The 19582-nt window shown below is 40.5% G+C and overlaps 1 protein-coding gene across 7 annotated transcripts in view; it reads left to right on the forward strand.

Annotated features, from left to right (window-relative positions):
• Window positions 1-19582, forward strand: part of GTF2I (general transcription factor IIi) — a 108333-nt gene that overhangs the window by 16623 nt on the left and 72128 nt on the right. For all 7 annotated transcript variants that reach the window (XM_011290345.4, XM_011290346.4, XM_011290342.4 and 4 more), the window contains exons 2-6: window positions 8867-8970; window positions 12422-12560; window positions 16212-16346; window positions 17390-17573; window positions 17970-17998. In XM_011290345.4, the coding sequence (XP_011288647.1) occupies window positions 8872-8970; window positions 12422-12560; window positions 16212-16346; window positions 17390-17573; window positions 17970-17998 (586 nt within the window). In that variant the 5' untranslated portion in view covers window positions 8867-8871. The remainder of the gene's footprint in view (window positions 1-8866; window positions 8971-12421; window positions 12561-16211; window positions 16347-17389; window positions 17574-17969; window positions 17999-19582) is intronic.

Here is a 19582-nt window from a genome sequence, read left to right on the forward strand (position 1 = left end):
TTCACGATTTGACTCACTATAAAATATTTTTTGTTATTTTGCTGTTTAGCATTAACAGCAAGGATCAATAAACTAAAAGCAGAAGTATGGCCAAATGAAAATTTATATGGAATTAGTTACTGGCTTATTTTGAGGTAGAGCAGATCAGAACAGTAAGACCACGAATAAACCTAATCCCTGAAATGGATCTCCAACAAGAAACAGAAGAAGATTGTAAAGAATGACCGGGTCTGTTTTCAGAGAGAGAAAATAGGCATCACATCTTAAACAATAGCTGACCAGGATAAAAGACCTATGAAACAGCAACAGGCCAATTAAGTTCGTCTTTGAAACTCATAAAGGAGAATTAAAGTCAAATCAGGGAAACAAAAATAAAGTCAGACAACACTCAGAGTGGACGAATTAAGGATATTGAAAAAATGGGAAAGAAGATACAGCAGAGTGAGGTGGCTGCAGGCAAGCACTGTTCCGCCTTTTTATTTATTTTTTCCTTTAGTAGGCTCCACGCCCAACGTGGGGCTTGAACCCACAGCCCTGAGATGAAGAGCTCAAGAGTTGCATGCTCTGCAGACTGAGCCAGCCAGGCACCCCCAACTGCCTGACTCTTCCACGTGGGTCTGGCTAGACTGCCAGCCCCAGTGTGCCCCGGATAATCTTGTTCTGCCCAGCCACTGTAATTAGGCTAGGCTGGGGGCAGGCTGGGGACACAAACCCCCAGAATTTCGTGCACAACGTAGTAGATACAATAGTCTGCTGCCTCTGAGATCACGGTACCAGATGTGTGGTAAGCTTAAAGATACATGTGGCCTTCATCTCTGCCTTAGGGAAGAAACCCATCTGCTCAAGGACACTATTGGAGTAGAGCGAACTCCAGTGACGTCTTGTGTTCCTGGATCTAGCTGCATGTGGAGCTGGTGCAACCTTTAGGCTGAATAATTAACTAAAACAGTAAAAATTCCCTTCTTGGTGGTTTGAAATAGGAATTTGTTCTAGCAAATGCATAAAGTTATTCTTCAGAATAAAGAATATCATAAGCTGTGGTTCCCAAAGTTGGTGGAACTAATAAGAATGTTCTAAAATTGTGTAACAGGGGCTCCTGGGTGGCTCCGTCAGTTAAATGTCTGAGTCTTGGTTTCAGCTCAGGTCATGATCTCATGGTTCGTGAGTTTGAGCCCCGCTTCGGGCCCTGTGCCGGCAGGGTGGAGGCTGCTTGGGATTCTCTCTTCCTCTCTCTCTGCCCCTCCCCACTTGTGCTCTCTCCCTCTCTCTCCCCCTCTAAAAATAAACATTAAAATAATTTTTAAGAGATTATAAAACAAAACTGGTAAAAATAACAAAGTTGATAAAATGCAAACTTGGAAGGGCTAATACAGAAAGGCTGCTAGGAAAAAGAAAGTGGGAACTTAGAGAATAGAAATGAAAAATCACTTTTGTCCTGAGGGTGTCTACCAGTTTTACCTCCTTGTGGGATGAGAGGCTCAGAAGTTGAAGCCCAGAGCCTGCACAGAGCATGGGGGTCAAATAGACCTTTTCTCCCCCCTAGTAAGACTCCAGATTGGATGAGGGTGATTAAGCTAGTCTGCATCCCTATTTGTGGTCTGTGTTAACATCTGGGTGGCCCAAGGAACCTGAAGCCTTGAACTTGGATTATGGCAATCCAAGCAGGTAGTGTTCCTAGATACCTGGAGGGACCTGTCTTAATCCGAGGCTGGTGGGGAGGGGCAAGGGAGAGGGAGAGAGAATCTTTTTTTTTTTTTTTTTTTTTTAATTGTATTTATTTATTTTGGAGGCCGGGGAGAGAAAACAGGGAGAGAGCGAATCCCAAGCAGTCTCCGTGCTGTCAGTGCCGAGCCAGAGGCAAGGCTTGATCTCACGAACCGTGAGACTGTGACCTGAGCTGAAGTCAAGAGTGGCACGCTTAACCGACTGAGCCACCCAGGTGCCTCCAGAGAGAGAATCTTAAGCAGACTCCACGCTCAGCTCAAAACATGATGTGGGACTCAGTCTCATGACTGAAATCATAACCTGAGCCAAAATTAAGAGTCTGATGCTTGACCAACTGAGCCACTCAGGTGCCTCTAGGGTCCACATTTAAAATAAATGTTTTTAACAATTAAAAAATATATTTTTTAATGTTTGTTTATTTTTGAGGGAGAGAGACAAAGTGTGACTGGGGGAGGGACAGAGAGAGAGAGGGAGACACAGAATCCGAAGCAGGCTCCAGGCTCCAAGCTGTCAGCACAGAGCCCAACGTGGGACTCGAGCTCACGAAACGCAAGATTATGACCTGAGCCAAAGTCAGATGCTTAACCAACTAAGCCACCCAGGAGCCCCATTAAAATAATTTTTTAAAGAAATGTTTTCTTCTTTTTTTTTCTCTTTCTCCTCCTTATGTTCATTTGTTTTGACAGAGAAAGCACAAGTGGGGGAGGAGCAGACAGAGAGGGAGAGAGAGAGAATCCCAAGCAGGTCCTGTGCCGTCTGCTTGGAGCCTGATGCAGGGCTCTAACTCACAAACCACAAGATTATGATCGGAGCTGAAATCAAGAGTTAGATGCTTAATCAACTGAGCCACCCAGCGCCCCCCCCCCCCCCCGCCCCGGGGAGTAAAAAAAAAAAATTTTTTCTTTAACATTTATTTATCTTTGAGAGAAAGAGAGGGAGTGTGCAAGCAGGGGAGGGGCAGAGAGAGGGAGACACAAAATTCAAAGCAGGCTCCAGGCTCTGACCTTTCAGCACAGAGCCCGACACAGAGCGGGGCTCGAACTCACAAACCGTGAGATCATGACCTGAACCAAAGTCAGACACTTAACTGGCTGAGCCACCTAGGCGCCCCAAAAATAACTTTTTAATGTAAAGTGACCAGCACATAGTAGAAGATAATCAGGCATACATGGGAACAAGTACCATGAATATGAGCAAGAACCATAAGCAATAGAAATACAGCTAAGATTTTTTTTGAATTATCAGAGACCATAAAACAACCACCTCTGTTATGTTTGAGAGACAGCACGAGCAGGGGATAGGGACAGAGGAAGCGAGAGAGAGAGAATCCCAGGGAGGCTCTGTGTCCACTGCACAGCTCAACATGGGGCTCAATCCCATGACCCTGGGATCCTGACCTGAGCCAGAATCAAAAGTTGGATGCTCAACCAATTGAACCACCAGGCATCCCTTACCTCTCTTATATTTAAAGACGTATGTCAGGCTTGAAAGTCTCTAGGGAGTAGGAGACTAAAATGTTACATAACAACAAATAGGAATCTTAGAAATGAAAATTGTGAACAAAATAAAAAGAAAGAATTGGTGAAGCAGAAAGTGAGTCTGAGGAAAGAGTTTACAAAAGAGAGGAAAAATGAGAAAAATGCAGAAGAGGGTATGAGTCTTAGTTATCAGCACCCATTCCATCTGAGTCTCACAGGATGGCAGACAGAGAACGGGACAGAGTCAGTATCTGAAGAGGTAACAGCTGAGAATTTACCACAAGGAATCCTCTTTCGAGAAGCCCAGTGAATGACATACTGAATAGAAAGAAGGGCGAAGCCCAGCGAATGACGTACTGAATAGAAAGAAGGGCGCATCTAGATGCATCGAAGAAAGAACATCCTAAAAACAGCAGGCATACAGATGGGGATTATCTTCACAGGATGGAGGCCAGACTATAATGAAATAACCTCAGTGTGCTGAAAGTAAGAAGTTCTCAACCTAGATTTCTATTCTAGTGAAAATATCTTAGAAGAATAAAAGGACTTTTAGCACACAAAAGTTTGCCATGAGAAAGAAATTTTAAAGGATTAACTTCAGGCAGAAGGAAAGTCTTGAGGTGCAAAGAGAATAAACAAAGACTCTTAAATGTGTGGTTAAATAAAGATGAAAGATTGAAGCAAAAATGATGCTGCATTTGGAAGTACAGAATTAAACACATAAAAGAGCCGAAAAAACATAAAAACACACACAAAAATATTCATTCGTGTAATAATAATCAGAATTGAAAGCCTGGATTGGGAATGAAAATTACTGATAGTTTTGGTAGAACATGTGACTCAACTTCAGGATCGTGAGTTCAAGCCCCACTTTGGGCATGGAGCCTGCTTTAAAAAAAAATTATTGACAGTTTATGCAAACATGAAACCATCAGACATCAGTTTAGTAATGGACCTAGGATCTGAGTCACCTAAGAAGAAATATAAATAATAAAACTATGAAAAGTGTTTCTTTAATAAGCAAGGAAGTTCGACTACTTTGGTAGTAATAAGGTATTCATAGTGATTAGGTCATAGCTGTGCATCCAAAGTGTTGGTGAGGCTGGTGAATTTAGCATAATTTATTGTTATTATTCTTTTAAATAACGTGCTTTTTAAAAATAATCTCTACATCCAACATGGGTTTTAAACTTATGACCCCAAGATCAAGAGTCACATGCTATAGTGACTGAGCCAGCCAGGCACCCTGAATTTCGTATATTTTAAACATTTCTGGAAACAGTGTAAAAATTTTGGTGTGATATATCAAGAGCTATAAAGATGTTCGTACAATTTATCTCTTTCAGTATGAAGAATTTTAAAATATGGAAATAAGGCAAAAGACATATCTATTTAAAAATTTTTTTTTACTGTTTGTTTTTGAGAGAGAGAGAGAGAGAGAGAGCGCGAGCGCCAATGGGGGAGGGACAGAGAGAGGGAGACTCAGAATCTGAAGCAGGCAGCCGGCTCTGTGCCCCAACTCGGGGCTTGAACTCATGAGCCGTGAGATCATGACCTGAGCCGAAGTCAGACGCTTACATGACTGAGCTCCACCCAGGTGCCCCAACAAAAGATATATTTATGAAGATGCTTAGAGAAATTGTTATGATTCCATTTTGATGGGCTGCTACATAGCTGGGATGAAGAATTTATGCTATAAGAATATGTAATGTGGCAAATAGATGATGCTGGCTGATCATGGAGGCAAGGTCGTTGCCCTGATAGGGGGTTAGCCTCCTTGGAATTTTAGTAATTTATCCTGAGGGTCTATGTCCCTGCTGTCTCATGGGCATTTTAATCATAACGTATCATAAAACTGTATTTCTGTGTTCCTCCTCTCAGGACACCTACCAGAGATACTACAGGTACCACCATGGTGGCTCAAGGGGTCCTGAGAATTACTTCTCACAAATAAGCTTAAATGAACTTATGCAACATGGTGTAATCTCTGTAGCAGTATGGTTTTTGTGATGATGGAAATGTTCTGTGATCTGCAATATAGTAGCCACTAGCTACATGTGGACACCGAGCTCTTGAAAGGTAGCTAGTACAACTGAGGAACAGAATTTTAGTTTTTCATGAAAATAGTTACATGTGGCTACTGGCTACCATATTGGATAGTACGGATAGTACATCTCTAAGTATTGGACACCCACTGGGTTGTTCCTTGACCGTTGGTCTTCTGCCTTGGATGACCGCCTTATAAAGAGATCACCTTTTTTCTGTCTACCACCCCTCCTTTACTAAGACCGCATCAGAGATACACAGTGGGGAGTGAACACAGGTTACAAATCCAGAAACCAGAAGTCATTTTCTTGTCTAACGTGGGTTCACCCTATGAATTGTCTTAGGTCAGTTCTTCTTCCTTGCCTGTATATAAAAGACTCAAAGGGATCCATTCTGTTTTTGTATTTACTGTCTTATGGAGTACATGATTATTTTGTTCATTTTCCTTTTTGTTCCAGAGAATATCACTGATGAAATTCAGAGATACAAATATGGGTATTTGCATTCCTTGAGCACAGAGCTAACTGCCCTATTTTAGTTGCTTTCAATGGTGCTTTTTTTTATTGTTCATTTCTAGTGACACACACACACACACACACACACACACCCTTTTTAAAATAAAGCAAGAAGAAAGACTACATGGGTTCTGCTCAAGTATTTTATGGGAACACCGTCTCCTGTGAAGTTCTTTTTTCTAGGTTCTGTGAATACTTCTGTTTTGCTTTTGTCCTCTCTTTCTCCCTTACAGTGACTGTCACGTCTCCTGTCCCATAAGCTTGTGTCAGCAGCCTGGCCTGGTGTGTGTCCCTTGTATCTGTCGTTAATGCCGCTATGTGATGGCAGTTCCTTTCTGGGAAAGAAGAGAGAAGGGCAGCAGTTGCCCAGGGAGGGTGCCAGGGAGTGTTCCTTGAGTGGTCTTGACTCAGCTAATCAGGGAAATGACCTCTTGGGGCGGACAGAGAACAATTCAGAGAATTTCTGTTGTAATGCGGATATACACACATTTCTTGAGAACAGAAAGCCCCAAACAAAATTCATCCTTCCCCATCAAGCTTGACGGGACTGGTCACCTCCAAGGTTCTTCCCATTGAACATTGCTGTGATGCCTCCTGAGTTCTGGTAATGAAATAGGACCTCTCGTCGCCTGTGGCACCCCCACAGGGCTGTCGGCGTGGCCTCTGTCTCCTATTTCTTAACACTCATTGAACACGAATGACCTCATGACAGATTTCCAGCAATTTAGGGTGAATAGTGGAAATAGCAGTAGGCAGAAACTTTTGTCCTAGTGTTGTGTTCTGGCACTGATAGTGGCTATATGACCTTGACACATCACTGCATTCGTAAAATGAGAACATACCTCCTCTTTTCCTTGCTGGAGAATTGAATGAAAAGTGAGATTATGAATAAATGCTATGAGAAATAATGACGGTATATCCTAGGTGAATGTTCTAATTATGGCAAATGATATGGCTTTGTTGTCCATTTTTACTGAACCACATTTTATTTATTTATTATTTATTTATTAAAAACATTTTTTTTGTAATGTTTTTATTTATTTTTGAGAGACAGACACAGAGCACAAGTCAGGGAGGGGCAGAGAGAGAGGGAGACACAGAATCCGAAGCAGGCTCCGGGCTCCGAACCGTCAGCACAGAGCCCAACCCAGGGCTTTTGAACCCACCAACCTCGAGATCATGACCTGAGCTGAAGTCGGATGCCCAACCGACTGAGCTCCAGGCGCCCCATTGACTGAACCACATTTTAATATAAATTTACTTTAACTTAGTTATCCGAGGGGCACCTGGGTGACTCAGTCAGTTAAGCATTGACTTCGGCTCAGGTACTGATATCATGGTTCACGAGTTCAAGCCCCACATGGGGCTCTCTGCTGTCAGCACAGAGCCAGCTTCGGATCCTCTGTCCCCCTCTGTCTCTGCCCCTCTCCTGCTTGCACTGTCTCTCTCTCAAAAATAAACATTAACCAAAATTTAAAAAAAAAAACTTAATTTGTCTAAGAGGTAAGAATGGGACCAAAGCTGTTAGGGAAAATGATTTCTAACCATTCTCTTGCTTAATGCTGCTTTTCCTGACTCCATCTCCATTCAAGATAGAGATCTTGTTTTGGAAAACAGAATTGCTTCTGTTTGTTCACAGATCCAGGGATAAGTCGTCATTATTTTTGTTACTGTCTTTCATTGTCAAGTTTTAATTCCTAAGTATCTGTGCTCTGTTACTTTTGTGTGGGCCCCAGCCTGAGTAGAGGAGGGCCAGAGTGAGAGAATCCCAAGCAGGCTCCAGGCTCTGACTTGGGGCTCGAACCCATGAACTGCAAGGTCATGACCTAAGCCAAAATCAAGAGTCGGACGCTTAACCGACTGAGCCACCCAGGCACTCCAATTTTAACCATTTTTAAAAGTACTTCCCTGACATTATATGCATTCATTATTGTTCCGCAATCATCACCAGTATCTAGTTCCAGAGCTTTTCATCATCCCAAACTAAAACTATGCTCACTAACAATAAATCCCCGCCACTCAGTCTTCCTAGTCCCTGGCAACCACCGTTCTACTTCCCGTCTCTGCAAATTAGACGAATTCGAGGTCTCTCATGTGAGTAGAATCACAATAGTTGTCTTTTTGCGTCTGGCTTATTTCACATAGAAGAACATTTTCAGGGTTCACTTACGTCGTAGCATGTTTCAGACCTTCTTTCCTCTTTAGGCTGAGTTCTATTCTGTCGTATAGATGTATCACATCTGCGCGTCCGTTCAGCTGACCGTGGACATTTGGGTCATTTCCGCCTGTGTAGCTGTGGTGCGTGATGCTTCTGTGAACATGGGTGTAGACCCAGCTGAGTGCCTGCTTTCAGTTCTTCTGCGTATATACCCACAAGTGGAATTACCGTGTCACGATAATTCTGTTTAATTTTTCTAGGAACTGCCAAATTGTATTCCACCGTGGAACATCATTTGACATTCCTAACGGCAGTGCACGAGGGTTCCGCTTTCTCCACATCTTCGCCAGCATTTACTATTTGGTGTTTATGTGTTGTATTTTTACAGTGTTTCAGATTCCGCTGAGGCTCCTTGCCTGATACCCGAGTATCAGAAAGCGTTTTCCAAAGAGACCGATAGGCTTATTATAAAGGAATCTTAGATATCGTTTGTCCTGCAAACTATTTCCTCAGTAAGAAAGAAGAAATTCTCTTCCACAGCGTCAGTCTGCTGTACCCACTCAGCGTGGGCCTGGGACGAAGGCCGCTTTGCATCCACGTCCTGTGTTAAACTGTCGTAAACGGTCACTGGATTGTGGAGTTTACAGTCTCCTCTCACTCTCACTTGGGAGAGATTTTAACTGGTTGTGGGTGACATCTGAATTTATTTTGGGGGGTTATGCTGACATAGTATGGAACTTAGTGGGACAGTTAGGGGATAGATTTTCTATCTTAGAGGGTAGGAGTTTTTGACAAATCAAATACTCAGTCTCTGAGCCTTATGTTTTCTCTCCGGCAAGAAAACTGTAAATGAGGCCATCTGTGGGGGACCCTCACCAGCTCTCAACGTATGTTTAGAAGAACATTGTGAATTTCTGCCGCTCACTTTCTTACTGCTTTCCTAGGGATCATGGCCCAAGTAGCAATGTCTACCCTGCCCGTCGAAGATGAGGAGTCCTCGGAGAGCAGGATGGTGGTGACGTTCCTTATGTCTGCTCTTGAGTCCATGGTGAGATGGCCTTACCGTCCTATAAAAATTTTATAGTTGGATAGGATTGAGCCGGTGGGTGAGACTGATTTGTTTTTGTAAACATAGTACGTTTTCTGGTATAATAAGAAGAGGTTTTTTGCTTAAATAATAATTATGGATTTAAGCCTTTCAAATCATTTTGTTACCATGTTTCAGAATATTCTTAACTTCGGTCAATATTTTATGTTTTACATTCAATTGTAGTTGTTTACCTGCCAATATCTTAGGCAGTATCTTGTTTTGCAGGCATTAGCTTTGAATTTATGTGTAATATTTGGACCCACTCAGAGTGAGTTTGTATATTCTAGGGTGGTGCTCTGTATAAAGAACACTGGCAGGATATGGAGGCCCTGAGGGCCTGCTCTCTTTTTCTGTTCATATGTGCTGTGACCCACAGTGGACCTTACTCTACTGCCTTTCACAGCGTATGTAGTGTGTTAGCTCTTTATTTTTAAGAAACCTGTATCGTATACTTAATTATAGCAAACTATTAAGTATTCTTCTTTTGCTGTATTTTTGTATTACTGTGATGGTAGTAATACAACTTAATCATGTTTTTACAGAACTATAGCTAGAAACATAGTATTTCAGCCTGCAGGTTTCTATGCATCAGACTTAGGTATTTTCTGATGTTGAAATTAAATATAGTATACTCCAAGTAGGAGGAGGCTATGTATTTTCCATCCTAGTTATTGACTAGTATTAGATAGCATTTAATCTCACAGGTGTCAGTATAAAATAATTTGCGGGTTGGTTACCCTCCCCGCCTTAAGGCATTTTTTTCCTTCTTTGTACTATTTGAGAATTTTGAAAAATAATTTCCTTAAAGACAGAAAGTTTAGTATCTGTTCAGTGGCTGTATACTGTTACTTTCTGAACGTAACTTATTTCTACCTTGTGTTCCTAAAACCAGCCAACATTTGTAGCTATAATGTTATTTTATTTACTTAAAAAAAAATTTTTTTTTTAACGTTTATTTTTGAGAGAGAGGTAGACAGAGTGTGAGCCATGGAGGGGCGCAGAGAGAGGGAGACAGAATGTGAAGCAGGCTCCAGGCTCTGAGCTGTCAGCACAGAGCCTGATGTAGGGCTCGAACCCACAAACCATGAGACCATGACCTGAGCCGAAGTTGGACGCTTAATCAACTGAGCCACCCAGGTGCCGCTGTTTTATTTCTTTTTTAAATGTTGATTTATTTTTGAGAGAGAGAGAGAGACAGAATGAGGGGTAAAGAGAGAGGAGAGAAAGAATCCCAAGTAGGCTCCACACTGTCAGCACAGAGCCCGATGCAGAGCTCAAACCCACGAACCCTCAGATCATGACCTGAGCCAAAATTGAGTCAGACGCTTAACTGACTGAGCCGCCCAGGTGCCCCTGTGGCTGCAATGTTAAATGATAGGTTAGAGATTAAATTCTATACTCTGTTTATTAAAATGATTTTCTTTAATACTATACTATACGTAGAATAACATGGTCATATAGGGCCCATTCTCTTCCTTTAAACTGTCTTTATAATTTTCTTAGGCAAAGTCACTTCATTATTCTCAGCCTTTATTTCCTCCTCACATTCCTGGTTGTAAATTGTGAAGTATAATTATAGGTGTATAGGTCAGTTTCATCTTTCCTTTGGCTCATAGATTTCTTTGATCTAATCTTTGGGCTGTACATGCATCTTGCTTTGCCATTTCATAAATACTGCCTTTGGTGACAGGAATGTCCAACTAAGTGTGGATAGTGGAGTAGGCAAGCACCCTGTCCATACCTAAGTACGTAAATAACACTTCCTTTTGGGTGAGCAGCCACAGTATATCTCATGTAAATATAACGTAACGAAATTAAAGGATGGCGTTATTCTTCATGCTCAGAACAATTGTTGACTCATCTCTAGGTCAGAAGTTCTGCACTGTGACTTTATTATATTTCAAAAGATATCTGATCATCTCAGTAGTTTTAAAATTATACATGATAATGTTGTAGAGCAGTATTATGCAAATCATTTTTATTTAAGAAATTAGAGAATGGTCCTTGTGTAAATAAAAACCAAATAGAGGAAAGCTGTGGTTTGCAACAAATGGTACTGAGAACATAGAGTATTTGGTCCAAACAAAACAAATCAACAACAAAAACCAAAAGAAAACCCAAAAAACTTCAAGTGTTTATTATGTACCAAGTTGAAATTCTAGATGAGTAAAAAAAATAATATATTAGCGCAAATTTTAAAAACCAGAAGAAAAAATATATAATTGTATATTTAATTTCATAAACAGCTTTTCTGTGCCTAAAATAAGTGAGGTACTTTTGTGCATCAGTAGGGAAACAGACTACTAACATAGTAGAAGAATAAGCAGAGTATATGTTAATTTATAGAAAAATATCTAAGGTACAATACTCCTTAAGTTTGATACTAGCTAATTAGTGGATTATTGATTATACTAAGATACCCTTTTAAAATGTTTCTTGAAATGTTACACTGTATCATTTTTGAGATTTTTGTGAGTTCGCTTTTGTAGAAGCTCAGATGGGAGCGTAAACTGATAGAACCTTCTTGGCAGTCTGCAGTAGGTTTTGAGAACCTTAAAAGTATTTGCTTTCAGAGTCGAAAGTTTTCTGACTCTTGTTTCTATTTTGTTCCCAGATTATTATTTCAGTGTTATTTTAAGGAATGATACTTAGAATCGCCAATATTTCCAATAATATTAGTACTAAATGAATTATTGTACATCCATAAAATGGAATGTTATAGAAGTTTTTGAGATTTTTAAGAACTTTTAATTTCATAGGAATATACTTAGGAGAAGCCCTACTTAGTAAAAATATATTCGCCCAACACGATTCCCATTGTGTATATTCATACAGAGATACTTCTGGAGGTGGGATTATGTGGTAGATGTTGTGATGTGGCTTCAACTTCCCTTTAGGACTGATGCACTAATTCCCCCAGCTGCTGTGAGCATTCGAGGCTCCCCTGCCCAAGGTCTCCCCTTTCTTTGCGGGGGAGCATTCCAGCTCTGGAGCTCCCCTGATGCAGGTGCACCAGTGATCAGCTCTCCCTGTGCCTGTGCCGAGTTCGGTGCCCCTCACGTCTCATGGGTGTTGGTATTGAGAGTACCCACCAGTAAGCCCGTGTGCAAATCTGAGTCTGCTTCACGGGGATTTGGCCTGTAACAGATTGCAAGGGATTTCTGCCTTGTTTTGTTAAAAATTCTGCTTTCTCCTGTTTAAAATTGGGGTTCAAAACTATGTAGAAAGAGAGCTACTTGTAAAAAATGGTGACTCTCTTCTTTATGTGATTATCTAAGCCAGAAACTAGGAACTTCATCTAATTCCAGATTCTGTAGTAAGAGTTGAAGTGAGATGTTTTATTCATCCAGCAGAAATAGTACTTTTAAACACCTGTATGTAACATAAGGTTTGCTTATTTGTATTTCAGTGTAAAGAATTGGCCAAGTCCAAGGCAGAAGTGGCCTGTATCGCAGTGTATGAAACAGATGTGTTTGTCGTTGGAACCGAGAGAGGACGTGCTTTTGTCAACACCAGAAAGGATTTTCAGAAAGATTTTGTAAAATATTGTAAGTATTATATTTTTATTATGCCTAAGTATTTATGGATAACAAATGTCTTCTTTTCTAAAGCAGAATGACATTTATACTAAAAGGACGTTCTAAAATGTCTACAGAGACATGCTCCAAATGAATCACAGGCATGGTAATCTATAAGGGTAAATTTTACTGAAGAGTGTAAGGAAAATGGTGAATGTGTACTGTTCTGTGTTCCTTTCTCGGCATTACTTTGGATTAGTGGCACAAGGAGAGAAGGTAGAGAAATTTTGAATTGATTTAAGGTTCTTATTTAAATAACATTTATTTTCTTGATAGATATTTGGTGTGTTCAAAACAAGTCTTTCAGTGTGCATTAAATTTGTGTAAGCACAATACAAATTTAGGTCTCTGATTCTCTTAGTGGAACCAACTGGTCAGAGTCCTCAGTGAGTTTTGGGATCCTCCAGTTGGGAGTTCATCCAGTTGGTGAGAACTTACTAGATACTGGCACAAATGCAGTAGAGAAATGTGCTGTAAGATGTTAATACCTATGGCCTTTCACAGACCCACAGTTTCTGTATCTGTGTTGTGTTTTTGTTTTTGTTTTTTAAATTTTTTTTAATGTTTATTTATTTTTGAGACAGAGAGAGACAGAGCATGAATGGGGGAGGGTCAGAGAGAGAGGGAGACACAGAATCGGAAACAGGCTCCAGGCTCTGAGCCGTCAGCCCAGAGCCTGACGCGGGGCTCGAACTCACAGACGGCGAGATCATGACCTGAGCTGAAGTCGGACGTTTAACCGACTGAGCCACCCAGGCGCCCCTGTTTTTGTTTTTTTTAATATATTTTTTTTAACATTTATTTATTTTTGAGAGAAAAGAGACAGAGCGTGAGTGGGAGAAGGACAGGGAGAGAGGGAGACACAAAACTGGAAACAGGCTTCAGGCTCTGAGCTGCCAGCAGAGCCTGATGCGGGGCGTGAACTCACGAGCGGTGAAATCATGACCTGAGCTGAAGTTCTCCACTTAACTGATTGAGCCACCAGGCGCCCCTTCTGTATCTGTGTTTAACCTAACGCTGTCCACAGGTTTTATGTTGACTCAATGATATAGCTTCTACTTCAACATGGAAAGAGAACAAAATGGTGGGGATGTCTGTTTATAGGCATTTAATATATGTATATATCTTTTTTTTTTTTTAAACGTTTATTCATTTTTGAGAGACAGAGACAGGCTGTGAGCAGGGGAGGGGCAGAGAGGGAGGGTGACACAGAATCCGAAGCAGGCTCCAGGCTCTGAGCTGTCAGCGTAGAGCCTGATGCGGGGCTCAAACTCAACTGGGAGACCATGACCTGAACTGAAGTCGGCTGCCTGACCGACTGAGCCACCCAGGTGCCCCTCCTAAGTATGTATCTTTAAGTGCCAAACTTAAATTTCCATTATCTAGTTAGATCCAATTCACGATAAATTGAGTGGATCATGGGTGAATAAAATTAGTTTTCTTAATTTATTAATTTCAGTTGTCAATTGTAGTTTTAGTCCTTTTAAAAAAAATATCTTCTCTCCACTGCATGCCTCCCTCCACCCCCACTATAATCTTTATAAGCTTTATGGCAGTATAATTCATTAAAATTTTTTTTTCATTATTTCTGATCATTTTGAGAATTTTAAGGCTTCGATTATGTTTGTGTGTTTAAGTTTATAGTAATAATGTTTTGATTATGTGTGTATCAGCTGCCATCTGTCCCATGAATACTATAATCCCCCTGGCAGCTGTGTTTATATTCCCGTTCCCTACACTGCCTTGCTTATGTGGTTCTCCAGTGGTTAGAGCTAAGCATTAGGGGGACTTGTCCTCAGTTGCAAACTGTAGTCCCTGCCTGTTAGTATTCATACTTTCTTTTTGTTACCAATAATTCAGTGCTCCAGAGAATAATCTTCGGATGTAATTCTTTTTTTTTTTTTTTTTTTTGGATGTAATTCTTCAGTGCATAATATTTGTTTGTAGAATCTATTTTGCAGATAAGGATCAATAGTGGTCTTCTGTAACCTAATCAGTAGGTTTATGAGTCAGTTTTAGAAATTCTTGGGGGAGACTTGTCTTTCCCAGGGGCTGGAAAAGCACCATCCAGGAGAAATAATATGATGCGAATCATTCCTAGAATTTGAAACTTTTTAGTTACGACATTCATAAGAAAGAGAAACAAGGGAAATTTATTTAGTGGTTATAGGTTAACCCAGTCTATTTAAAACATTATCATTCAACATGTGATCAACCTAAAAATTATGACTGGGATATTTTGCATACTCTTTTTTTGTACTAAGTTTTCAAAATCTAGTATGTATTGCAAACTTACAGCACATCTTAGTTTGGACTGGTACATTTCAGGTGTTAGGTAGCCACACACAGGTGGTAGACTTTTCCAACCTGGACTGTGTTTTGTGGTGGTGATAATCTCATGTTCAAGTTTGTAGCTGATAAATTACTCTAAAGACGTGTCTTTTTAATTTTCTTTTATTAATTTTTTTTAATGTTTATTTACTTTTGAGACAGAGAGAGACAGAACGTGAATAGGGGAGGGGCAGAGAGAGAGGGAGACACAGAATCTGAAACACGCTCCAGGCTCCGAGCTGTCAGCACAGAGCCCGATGCGGGGCTCGAAGTGACGGACTGTGAGATCATGACCTGAGCCGAAGTCGGACGCTTAACTGACTGAGCCACCCAGGCGCCCCAAGACGTGTCTTTTTTAAAACTACTAGTAGTTAATTTTTACTTTACAGAATTTTTAGTCATAGCAACGCTTATTTCAGAGATGATGATCATTTCTTACTATTTTTATTCAAGCCATTTATGTCTTATGTTTTTATTTTTAAAGCTTAAAAAATTATTTATCTGTCAAATAAGCCCTGTGCCCAGCATGGGGTTCAAACTCACCAGCCCAAAAGATCCAAGAGTTGCACACTCCACTGACTAAGCCAGCCAAGCTTAATTATTTTTAAATTCCCCCTCATCCCTTTTTTTCTGTCTTTTTATAACAAATCATAAATATTAGAATATAGAAAAAACATACCTGAAACCAACATTGCACTGTATGTTAACTAACTAGAATTTAAAAATTTGACAAAAATAAAATAAAGCGAGAAACAAAGAATATAGGAAAAAAATACTCTTTTAAAAAAAAATTTGGGGCGCCTGGGTGGCGCAGTCGGTTAAGCGTCCGACTTCAGCCAGGTCACGATCTCGCGGTCTGTGAGTTCGAGCCCCGCGTCAGGCTCTGGGCTGATGGCTTAGAGCCTGGAGCCTGTTTCCGATTCTGTGTCTCCCTCTCTCTCTGCCCTTCCCCCGTTCATGCTCTGTCTCTCTCTGTCCCAAAAATAAATAAACGTTGAAAAAAAAATTAAAAAAAAAAAATTTAAGTTTATTTATTTTTGAGAGAGGGAGAGGGGAGAGAGAGAGAGCGAGCGCGCGAGCGAGCCACGATGCCAAGCACGCTCCGTGCTGTGTGTGCGGAGCTCGAGGGCTCAATCTCCTGAATCGTGGGATCATGACCTGAGCCGAAACCAAAAGTCCAACATTCAGCTGACTGAGCCACCCAGGTACCCCTAGGAAAAAATACTGTTACTGAAAGCCAGGTATTAAGGTAGTGGAAATGAGCCTTTTATGTCATTAATTGCTTTACAGGTGTTGAAGAAGAGGAAAAGGCTGCAGAGATGCATAAGATGAAATCTACAACCCCAGCAAATCGGATGAGTGTAGACGCTGTAGAGATTGAAACGCTCAGGAAAACAGTTGAGGACTATTTCTGCTTTTGCTATGGTAAGGTTCTACGCTTGCATTTTCTAAAAGAGACATTATGTAAAGGGTAGATGGTGTAACTGGTTTAACACTCGTCCAGCACACCTTGACAAACTGCCCAGACCTCTTGGGGTAACATCAGGAATGATCTCACTTTCTAGTTCTGGTTCAAACTAGAACCCAGAAATAAGCAAATGCACCTATTAGAGCTGTGGGGTAGGGTTTTTTGTTTTCTTTTTCTTCTTTTCAAGAGCAGTTTTAGGTTTATAGGAAAATGAAGAGGAAGGTAGATTTACTGTGTAGCCCCTGGCTCAGTACATGCATAGCCGCCCCCCCTACCCGCACTTTCAGCACCCCCTACCAGAGAACCTACATTAACACCTCATAATCACCCAGAGACCTGTTTGTTTTTGACTTATGTGCTGATCTCACCGATCCCCCTTTTTTTGTTAACCTAATCACACGGCAAACAAAGCTCTTAAGAAAAACAGAGGGAGAGGATACCAGTTACACTGTGAGGCCCTAGGTAAAATTCATCTCTGGGGAATGGGGTTTGTAGCATCTCTGGGCTTACTGCCTGATGTCCGCACACAAAAGTGCTAGAACACACTTCGTTGTGAATGGCGATCGTATTTATGTAATAAGTTTTTGGTGAGAATATTGGCAAAACATCGCCAGATATTTTATAACAGTTGGATTTGTCAGGCTTCCATGTTCTGGTGCTGGATTGGATATGAAAAGATCATGTTATAACAGCACAAGGCCATTGTAAAGAAAGACAATAGTGGAAGAAATGAGCTATTGTTCTTTTCATTTTGTGTAGGTTTTATATAAGTATTTTATATACTTTTTATTTTGCTCTTGTGGATATGTTTCAAGCTTAGAAGTTCTAACATGGGAATAGGGCCCTCTTGATACTTTGAAGTCGCTTTGAAGTCAGATATTACAAAACAGTATGAATGCCATTTGTGAAACCATGATAAACTAATGATGGTCTTGTTTTTTAATCTTAACATTAAATGATGTTTACTTCTTTCTGCCTCACCCCTGTCCCTCACCCCCAGGGAAAGCTTTAGGCAAATCAACAGTGGTTCCTGTTCCATATGAGAAGATGTTACGAGATCAGTCAGCTGTGGTTGTGCAGGGGCTTCCGGAAGGAGTTGCCTTTAAACACCCCGAGAACTATGATCTTGCCACCTTGAAATGGATTTTAGAGAACAAAGCAGGAATTTCATTTATTATTAAGAGGTGAAGTACTTTCTCCCTTGCCCATTAAGAGTTTATTCATATAAAGTTGAATATTCACCTTATTTTAATATATTAAATTTTTTTTTTAATTCTTTATTTTTGAGAGAGCGAGACAGAGCGAGCACGCGTGTGTCCATGAGTAGGGAGGGGCAAAGAGGGGGGGGGCACAGAGGACCTGAAGTGGGGTCTGCCCTGACAGCAGAGAGTTTGATGCAGGGCTTGAATCCATGGACCGTGAGATCATGACCTGAGCCGCAGTCAGATGTTTAACTGACTGAGCCACCCAGGCACCCCATATATTTTAAAAACTCTTGTTTACTGTAGAAGTCATTTAAATTTAAGGTTTACAATAATTTTGTATATTCATGTATAGTTTTTTGTTTTGTTTTAATACAGACCTTTCCTGGAGCCAAAGAAGCACCTAGGTAAGTGATTATTTTGCTTACTCATACTTCCTAAACTATCTTTTGGGCCAAATTTAACACGTTTTACTAATTTCTCTTTGAGAATATGACATAAGACCTTTTGGAGTGGGGTGTTATATATAAACCAGTGAAAGGTCACTGAGCTGAAAAAGTAGAGACTTGCTTTGCTACTTTTTTAATGACATAGTCAAGGTTTTATTGTGGGCAGTATGTTCAATCATAGACTGGATCTGCCATCATTAGCCAGAATTAAGAGGATGGCTTAATTTATCTAGTGTTCATTGATCAGGCACAGAATTAGTGAGCATAAGATTGGGTGGGGATGGGATACACAACTGTGCATAAGCATTAAAGCTTTTGAGCTTTAATGGAAAGAGATAAAAAGCCCATAAAGTCACTACATCAAGAGCATAGCTGCACAGTGTAGGGATAGCTAAAGAAAATGCTTTGCAAGTTTGCCGAAAGAAGGATTTGTTTATAGCCCAGGAAGGCTTTCGAGTTGGAGAGGGCATTAAGATGGGTCCTTGAAGAGCGAGGAGGATTTCAACAGAACTTCCTTTGGGGAAGGTTAAGCCATTGCATTTGAAGGGCAAAGTAATTTTTAGGAGACTGGTGCCCTTTGGAGGCAGGTTTGTTTGAGACTTTTGGAAATAAATGACCATTATCATTGGCAACCTCTTAACCAGTACAAGGAAGAAAGGACAAAATAATATATACACCCCCAATATATTTTATTTTTTGTTAAGTCACCTTTGTTTTATTCTTACCATGATGAAAAGATTAAGTTGTTAGAAGCTTTGTTGAGGTATAATTGGCATGCCATAAAATTCGCCTGTTTCAAGCATTCAATTCAGTGGGCTTTGGTAAATTTACAGTGATAAAGTTTAAAAAGTTTTACAGTTATTGTCACAATCTAATTTTAGAATATTTTTATCTTCTTCTCTGTTACTTCATGAATGTTACATAAATTAGATCTACAGAATGTAGCCTCTTGAGATGATCTTTTTTCACTCAGCATAATTTAGTTGAGGCTCATCCAGATCGTTGGGTGTATCAGTAGTTATTTCCTTTTTCTTGCTGAATGCTAAGTATCCCTATGGATGAATATACCACTTGTTTATCCAGTCACGGGTTGGTAGAGCATTGGATTAGTAGATTCCACTTGGCTGTTACTACTGTGAACATACTTGAACAAGTTTTTGTCTGGACATGTACTCTAATTTCCCTTGGAGATATATACCTACGAGTAGAATTGCTGGGTCATAGACTGATTTTGCATTTAGCTTTAAAAAAACTGCCACACTGCTCTCCACCGTGCCTGCACCATTTATGTTCCTGCTAGCACTGTCTGAGCGTTCCAGTTTGTCCGCGTCCCTGTCAACACTTGTTAGTGTCTTTGTGGTGTTAACCATCCTCATGGGTGTGAGGTGGTCTCATTGTGGTTTTGATTGGCATAGCCCGAATTGCTAATACCGTTGCATATCTTTTCATGTGCTTATTGACCATTCTGTATATTCCTTGGAGTAAAGTCTGTTCGGGTCCTTTCCACAAAGTTGTTTGTGTTTTTATTATTGAGTTGTAAGA

The sequence above is a fragment of the Felis catus genome, chromosome E3 (assembly GCF_018350175.1).
Source record: "Felis catus isolate Fca126 chromosome E3, F.catus_Fca126_mat1.0, whole genome shotgun sequence".
In the NCBI taxonomy this organism is placed as follows: domain Eukaryota; kingdom Metazoa; phylum Chordata; class Mammalia; order Carnivora; family Felidae; genus Felis; species Felis catus.